General features: G+C 33.3%; 1 protein-coding gene across 7 annotated transcripts in view; it reads right to left on the minus strand.

Moving 5' to 3' along the window:
- Nucleotides 1-662: 662 nt before the first annotated feature.
- The window catches only part of LOC101243127 (inositol 1,4,5-trisphosphate receptor type 1), a 38,717-nt gene continuing 30,455 nt past the window's right edge, over nt 663-8,924 (minus strand). For 6 of the 7 annotated variants that reach the window (XM_026835549.1, XM_026835546.1, XM_026835548.1 and 3 more), the window contains 14 exons: nt 7,803-7,913; nt 7,445-7,570; nt 6,748-6,999; nt 6,294-6,486; nt 5,912-6,037; nt 5,075-5,238; nt 4,574-4,738; nt 4,107-4,225; nt 3,715-3,878; nt 3,196-3,422; nt 2,611-2,779; nt 2,174-2,334; nt 1,658-1,804; nt 780-1,178 (listed from right to left, as the gene is read on the minus strand). In XM_026835549.1, the coding sequence (XP_026691350.1) occupies nt 1,086-1,178; nt 1,658-1,804; nt 2,174-2,334; nt 2,611-2,779; nt 3,196-3,422; nt 3,715-3,878; nt 4,107-4,225; nt 4,574-4,738; nt 5,075-5,238; nt 5,912-6,037; nt 6,294-6,486; nt 6,748-6,999; nt 7,445-7,570; nt 7,803-7,913 (2,217 nt within the window). In that variant the 3' untranslated portion in view covers nt 780-1,085. Of the gene's footprint in view, nt 1,179-1,657; nt 1,805-2,173; nt 2,335-2,610; nt 2,780-3,195; nt 3,423-3,714; nt 3,879-4,106; nt 4,226-4,573; nt 4,739-5,074; nt 5,239-5,911; nt 6,038-6,293; nt 6,487-6,747; nt 7,000-7,444; nt 7,571-7,802; nt 7,914-8,924 lie in introns of all 7 variants that reach the window. The other variant, XM_026835543.1, reaches the window with a different exon arrangement.

Raw genomic sequence — 8,924 nt, forward strand, 5'->3', positions numbered from 1 at the left:
TGATATTCAAGATGAAAGTTTATAGCGGTAATACACACTGTACTTTTAAAATATATATTACATTATTTCACATTTATTTATTTATTATTATTGTTATTTTTCGCACTTATTTCTGCCAGCTGTATGTTTTTGTTCACGAAATAAATCATTTACCGCGCTTTTCAAATTAAATAACAAACAAAACTGTTGTATCATCTATGCATAACATATAGTGGGGAAAAAACACCATCAGACTATTGGGATTTTATATATGCGCTAAAGGTGTCCCATCTAACCCCACCCTACTATATGTAACGACTAAGATATGTTTCATGTATGTATTGAGTATATGAATAAATGTAACTTGTATTATCCTCGCGTGGACGGAAAACGATAGCCGGTATAACACGGGTTCTGTTTCGTACACCTCGTACCTGCTTACGAGTTATCACGTATGTAACTTTACAGGTAATTGTTTTTTCTTTATTGCCGACAGTTCAAACAACCCATTATAGACCACTGGGTTGGAGCAATTGCCGTTAAGTGTCTTGCCCAAGGACACATACGCCCACAGCGGTTAAAGCGTCGAGCCTCGAACCCGTATATTGGTTGAGGCGAGCCCCTCAACAACTGTGGGGCCGGACATTCATTTTTTCTCTGTTTATATTAAATAACAACAAATATCCGAAGGTGCAGTAAAATTTAATGATTGTGTGCAGAGAGATTACAGGAATTACTTTTAGAGGAATGTTATATAAGAATGTACAAGTAACATGATACAGTAACTTTGTTGAGAAACATAATACAACCATATTGCGATAACGGATATATTTGCAGCAGGCGTGAAAACCTCACAAAAGATTTAAGAATGAGCGACCAAGCTAAAGAAATCAATTAAATCTCATTCATATATAGTGCAGGGTACGAAAATGCCGAAAAAATATACAGGGTATAATTTGCACTGCTGCATTTAATGCAATAGTTAAGGATTTAAAGGATAATTGTTGCAGAAACTTAGAGAAAGTTACACAAAGAGCGGAATATATAAATGCAGTGGGAAAATATAGATCTATAATACAGCGTAGTGCAATCACAGTAAAAATAACTTATTTATTAAACTGTTGCAAGTGGTTGTGTGGGTTAATGATGTTTAATCTTTGTTGCTTTCTACGTTGTTCAGTAACTTGATCTTGCAGATCCTGAAAAAAATAATTAATAACAAAAAATGTTTTTGAAAAGAGCAGTATGTATCTGGTGTTATGAAATACGTAACAGACAAAAAGCAAGTCCAGCCAATTGTATAATATAAACATTATAAAGTATATCTATTTTGACTAACTGACATTCTCTTTGTATTTCATCACCCAGGAATCGTTTAACTTTGAGCACCAGATCAGGGTCAGATTCATAGAATTTAGAAAATATTAATTCTAAAAAATTTAAAACAAAATAAAAAAATTTAAACAGTATAGTAGGGTGGGGGAAGACGGGACACCTTTAGCACATAATATCCAAATATCTTAATCGTGATTTAAACAATTACCAACGTTCTATAGGAGTAAAGAAACAGTTTTATAATTGCTTAAATGTTCTTTGTTTACTACTAAATGGGACGAAAAACTAAAAAAAAGATGTCCCAACCTGCCCAACCCTACTATCTATAAAAATATAAAAAAACCTGTAGTTGTCGAGATAAAGATTTGACGAGATTAGATGTCCCTTCAAGTTGCGTTAACAAACTACGAACATCATTATTTTCAACTGCCTCATCATCTGCTGATAACGACATTGCTTGCATGCGAGGAAACCATTCCAATCTTGACTCCTGTTGTATAATGAATGTTTAAATGTAACTTGCTTATCCCCTTCAAAGACAGTCGTTGTAGCATAAGTGGTTTGTTTCATACACCCCGAGTGGGTGATTGTTTTTTTTATCTGGATTCCTGTTGTATATTAAGTAAATGAATGTAACTTGCCTTACTCTTGTGTGACAGGGTAAGGACAGTCGTTATAACATGAGTGGTTTGTTTCATACACCTCGTGCCAGTTTAAGAGTTGCCACGTATCTAACTTTGCGGGTGATATTTTTTGGCTAATAATTTGGATAAACCATTAGTGACTGCTGGGTTGGAGCAATTGCTGTTAAGTGTCTTGCCAAAAAATCAACGAATCAGTTAAACCACCGTTGTAATACCTTAACTTGGTTGTAAACATAACTCTCTGGTCCTGTAAACTCTGTAGGGTCTTTAACTTTCACAAGAACAACAAAATAAAGATAATGCCACATGTTATGTTCTTCCTTCACATGAGTTTCGAACGATACCGTCTTATTGTCAAATGATTTTCGCTCCAAACCTGAAAAATAAATCACATGAATCTTGGTTATATATAATAGGAGTGGGAGAGGAGGACACCTTTTCATGCTATTTTTTCGTCCCATTCGGTCTACCATAAACCATTGTTTATTGTTTAAAACACGATCAGGATATTTAGATATTATGTGCTAAAGGTGACCTGTCTACCCCCACCCTACTATAACTGGTCTCATATTGCAACTATGCACTGCTGAATTTCAGGAATATTTTTAAGTTGTGTTGCTTAGTATTCACACTGCACAGTATTCCCACCCACCACAAATAAAGCAAGTATTCCGCAAAACATCATCTTTCTGTTGTTTCTCCGATCTTAAATCAGCAAACGTATCGATAATAACTCCGAAGATCAAATTGAGGACAATGATGATCAGGATGAAGAAGAAAAGAAGATCGTAAACGACTCTTCCAAGGAACAAGATCCCTTCCTGGAGTGAAGAACGTTTTTTTGCTTTTTTTAACTTTTTTATTTTTTTATTTGAACACATTTTTATTGATTACATCATATTCCAAAGATTTTCCATCACATCAAATATTTTAAAACATTTTTATATTATTTACATCATATAATATACCTTTAACATCATAATTAATATTTTAAGATATTTAGAAATTTTAATGTATTTATTGAATAATTTAGTGTATGTAAATTGTTTATCCTTGCGTAGCAGGGCAACGGCAGTCGTTATACCACGGGTGTTCTGTTTCATACATCTCACGTTTGCACAATTTTAACTTTTAATTTATGTCTTGTCCAAATACACATACGCCCACAGTGGTAGCAGTCTTTTCCAGCAGACACATTTAAATATATATTGCAGTAAAATAACATAACCAAACTCACAGACTGTGAAGGTTTTCTCAATATATCTCCTATACCACCACCATTTCGTAACCCTTCGTTCAGTGTGGTTATTATACACATAAGGAGTGACTCGCAATGATTTTCTTCAATCGAATCCGGCCCGTCGCACAAATATTCTTCAATTTCTTCGGTTGAAATTCGCTTCGTATACTCTGTGTTGTTGTTTATTGAATCATTTGCTGGGTTGCTCCACATTGAGCTTGGATCTGGAAATAAAATAATAAATAATGAAAATGAACATTACATGTATAGTAAGCTGGGGAAAGATGGTAGTATTTTTATCGTCCCATTTGGTTGTGAACAAGAAACATTTACAGAACTATATAAAATTTTTTTTTTAAATGGCGTTGTTAATTGTTAAAACATGATAAGGAAATATGTGATAACGGCTTCCATCTTACCCCACAGTATAAAAATATTTTTTGGTTTAAGATTTGGGCCGGAGACCCCCCAAAAAATTATTTTAGTTTAAAAAACTTATTAAAAATAAATAAACACCTGTGTTATTACAACTGCCATCATCCTGCCTACAAACTTGTGCGTTGCGTAATTCGCTGTTGAGTTTATCACGAAGCGACTGAAGACGCTCAGGGCTTGTTGTTGTACAACGAGGGCTCACACTTACTTTAAAGTCTTGTTTCAAGAATAAGTAGCCAACAATACTGAAATTATAAAGTAGATATTGGTGATTCTATTTGGATAAGAGACTGACGATGTCATTTAGGTGAAATATATCTCGAATACAACAATTACAAGTAAAATAAATCTTAGAAAAAAAGTAATTTTAAATAAATATCTTAATTTATTTTTAAATTACAGCAACATATATCATAAATTTAAACAACAGCAAAAAATAACAAAACTTAAATTACAAGCTAATATGATATTACCTGAAAAGATAAACAAGTATAAGAGCAAGCATTGCTGTGAGGAGTAACGACCGGACGTTCCTTGTCACACTTCGTATAACGTTCAACAAAGTTTCCTCACCGTATATTAAGTCAAAAAACTGAAAAAAATAATTTAAATAAACTCCTACAAAGTAACATACATGTGTGGTGTATGAACACCCGTGTTATATAACGATTGTGGTTTTCTGGGCTCGCGAGAATAAAGCAAGTTACATTCAGTCATTTATTAAAATATGAAGTTAAAAACTGAGAAAATAATTTAGGTACAAAGATATGCAAATTGGCTGGCACACCTGATGTAGATTTATATTTGAATGTAAATTATGTCGATTTACAAAGCTTACGTGGATTTACATGTAGCAGAATTTCAATTATATATTACGTTATCCTGGTAGCAGAAGTAACAGAGAAAAAAATATCCTCTAAAACAACAAAAATGTACATACCAATATACTGTAGAATAATTCATCCCAGAATAATCCAATGAAGCAGAAAAAGATGTGAACCACATGTAGAAGGAATTGAGTCTCAGTGAGGACCTTCACGACTCCCTTATCTTTCATTCCTTTGTTACCGATGAAACTCACGAGGTATATGAACCGATTCATCAGCTGGAATATCAGAATAAATATTCATCACAATTTAGAATATCATATAAAATATACATAACTTTTATTTAAAAAAATTGGGGTTGTATTATTAGTATATAGTTGGGTGGGAAAGACGATACACCTATAACATATAATATCCAAATATCCTGATTGTGTTTTAAACAATTAACAATGGTCTATGGGAGTCGTGAGGATATGGTTTTCTAATTCTTTGTATTTTCTTTGTTTACCACCAGATAGGACAAGAAAATTGAAAGAAAAGGTTTTTTATAATTATACATATATAAAACATTTTTTTAGAAAAAAGGTAAAGAAAAAATGTATATTGAAACTTACATTGAGAACGCCCAGTATAAGTAATGCGTTTTGGACTCCGATCCAGAATATAGTTTTAATCATGATGCAGAGTGCGAAACATCTTACAGCAAGTGGATTGGTGATTGCTGCCAGTGATACAAGCATAGCTGGCCACAGTAGAAGTTGCGCTTTGTCACTCCATGCTGGTATATGGGTATAGGGGTTAATGTAATATAGTACTGTGGGAGAAGATACGACACCTTTGGGATATATTATTTAAATATCCTGATCGTGTTTTAAACAATTAACAACAGTCTATAGAAGCCATGGGGATACGGTTTTATAACTCTTTGAATGTTCTTTATTTACTATCAAATAGGACGAGAAAATAGAACTATACATCATGGTCCAAAAAGAGCTCTAATTGAGTGGCAAACCGCTGTAAAAATTGACACGTTAATTCTAATTCTATCTGTTGCTGCTAAAAATAATTATACCAAGATGTTTTCTCATATGGCGTTTGAAAGGTTGTTGCATTTAAATTTAGTTTTTTTCTAGACAGTCGTTTCTATTCATTAGACCACTGAGTTAGGCCGTTAGATGTCCTGCCCAAAGACACATACGCCCACAGTGGTAGCAGCATCGAGCCACTGGGTTGGAAAAATAAGGGTTAAATGTCTTGCCCAACGAGACATACACCAACAATGGTAGCAACGACGATCAGCCTTGAACCCATTAGCGATAGGCAAGCAAACAAGTTTGCCAGAGCGTTGGACTATGAAAATTGTTTTTTTTCCATAAAGGTATAATTCACACACTATGGTACAGCAATGAACTTAGATTATAAATCATTGAAAATTATTTAAACCAAACTACCTTTGTAATCAACCACTTTGAACGGGTAGAAAAATGCAACCAGTAAATTGATAATGATGATAAAGTTGGTTGATATCGTGCTCCATAGAGATATATGACGACTGAACCAGTTCAATGACGTGTATTCTGCAGTAAAGTAATTGCTTTTATTTCTTGCAGTGTATTTTACTAATAATATTTTTTAACTAAAAGTTTTTAAACCTTGTAGAGGCAAAAAACGTTTGGTTTTAATGGAATTGTTTAGAACAAACTAAAATTTAACAAAACACTAAAATTTATTAAATTAAAAAAAAAGAGTCATAAAAAAAACTTTAATCTAACTTTTATTTCTTCCGCCATTTCTCAATAATAATAAAAAAAACAAACAAAAATTCAACCCAACCTCTTAGTTTCTTCTGCCACACCATCTCTCTGTACATATCCTCAGTTTGCGCAAAGAAACTTCCAACTTTGCTTCCTTGTTCATCACGGTCCGTTGTATTCCATATCCTCTCCATGGTTTCTTTGGTAAGGTAGCTACACACGTGTGGAACTGGGAAAACTATTTGTTCCATCGTACGATCAGAACGAACAATCTGGAAAAAAAAAATATTAAGGTTCAGGTACTTTTAGTTAGGATTTACAGTTTTCGCATTACTGTATTTAAACTAAGAAAGAACCTTTTAAAAATACAATATATTTGGATTTAAGTTATAACTACACTTCAGGACAACAGCCACGCTTTTTAGTAGCCTTTAATGGAGTTTGGTTTCTGTATTTGTTTTCCATATGGGTAAAAAAAATTACAAAAGAAAGAATTAAATCCCTTTACAAAAAAAACAAGAATAAAAACCGACCTCAATTTGCGCTGTATGTTTCTTATAATAATGTAACGCCTCTGTCCCGGTGAGTGAATTATCCGGTTTAAGAGCGCAAGCGAGCGCTTTGTTGTGACGAGCTAACTGATGCGCGAGGATGTAGATGTTGTGTCCGACGGCACGCGGAGATCCGTCCCCCGTCATGTCCAGCTGGGACTCGTTCTCTCTGATCATGGAGGACTCGCTCGAATCAGAAGACGCAAGTTCCTCTTCTTCCGCTAATCTTTGACCCTGTGTGTCAAGGTGGAATACACATTGAATATTTTTTTACTAAATCGAATTCGAAAGGAAATATTTTACACTAAATCTAAATCAAAATTAAACATTTTATAATGAATCGAATGTTTTACACTAAAGTAAATTGAGACACTAAAATCAGTTTCCTGAGAAATACATTTTCTATAAAGGTAATTCTCCACGAACAAAATGCATATAGAATACTAAAATTTTTCTAACTTAAGCATTGTTGTATTCAAAGCCTTTAGAAAACCGAATTTTTCGTTTGAAATTAACTTTCAAACCACGTTTTTCAGACAATTTTCTCTATAAATTGACAAGGAATAAAAAATGAATACATTAACTTACAATAAGAACAGCCAGTATAAGTAATCTAAAACCCACTTTCTTCTAAATTCAACTTTTAAACCACATTTTCACACAATTTCTTTTTACATACCTTTGTGTAAGCTTGTTCAATGACAGACACAAGTTGCGTGTGGTTGATATTTCGTAAAATACGCTCAGCGTTTTCAGAATCGTGTCGGCTCTCCATTATAGCTAGTAGCAACTTGCTAGCGTTGTTCTAATGCGAAAATGAAATATTTTTTAAAAGGAATTACTAAAAACTAGAGCTGTTTTAAACTTAATTAGTTAATTTCGACAGTTTTTTTTTGCCTAAAAATTAATTCTTATTTTTTTTACCAAAACATTATTTTGCATTAAAGTTTTTTTTAAAATATTTTGTGTAGGTTTTGAAAAATATTATTACTGAACCAAACATAAAAAAGAAATAAAAAAAATATATTTTAATTTACCTTTAACTGCATAACAAGGTCCATCCTTTGCTTACCAAGTGGAATAATGTCGTTTAATATTAAAGCAATGATGATATCAATACCATTAGACTCATGGCTGGCAATCGCATTCTGTCAAGAAAATAAAATTTAATATAAACACAAATTAAAAAAAAAAATTAACCTATTAAAAATATACCGTATTAAAAATATATATGACATATTAAAATTTGAAAATTATAACATAGGTAAATCCTAACACCGCGGTTCCCAAAGTGGGCGCCGCGGCGCACTAGTGCGCCGAAGCAACTCGTCAAGTGCGCCGTGAAAATTTGCAGAAACATTTCCAATTTAGCATGGTCGAGATAATTGATTTGTATTAATATTTTATTGCAATATAAATTGTTGTTTTATATAAAAATCCAACGTGTTTGTTCAATAATAAAATTTAAAAAGTTTGTTTTCGCATTTCTATCTGTACAGTAGATTTGTATATTACGTAACAATGCCAATTATTTCTTTCGGTTTGCAATAATCATGTCCAGACTGTGGTACAACACTTTTCATATGCTTAAGTTTCATATGCTTAAACGAGCCTAATCTTAAAATACACGATAAAACTGCAAAAATGCGTTTTTATTTCTAAGACCTTTGGCTAAGTGCGCCGCAAACATTTTGAATAGCTCAAATGGGGCCGGGTGAAAAAAAAGTTTGGGAACCACTGCAATAGAGCATATACAGGCCATCCCGTTCCGAACAACATATAGAACAAAGTTGGCTACCTGTGGGTTGGAGGTAAGTATCTTAGTTCCAACACCAGGAGTTATAACTTTAGTGTTGATTGACACAAGCTTCGTGGTGTTGGCACCCGTCTTGTTAATGATTGGGATTGTCTTGAGAATAGAAGGCTGCCCGGTGGCGCCACCTAACTGTGACGTCATAATAGAGATTGGTCGATTGATTGAACTCGTGTTGCCGCTGGAAACCAGTTTAACAATAGATCCACCACTTTGCTGTGAATGAAATGTAAGAATGGTCGGTATATGATTACATTATACGGAATGTTTAGGTAATAGTATGAAACAAATTGGGCAAATAATTTATAGGAAATGCGTAAATTACCACCAAACTCTATCTATCATA

The sequence above is a fragment of the Ciona intestinalis genome, chromosome 8, assembly GCF_000224145.3.
Source record: "Ciona intestinalis chromosome 8, KH, whole genome shotgun sequence".
Taxonomy (NCBI): Eukaryota; Metazoa; Chordata; class Ascidiacea; order Phlebobranchia; family Cionidae; genus Ciona; species Ciona intestinalis.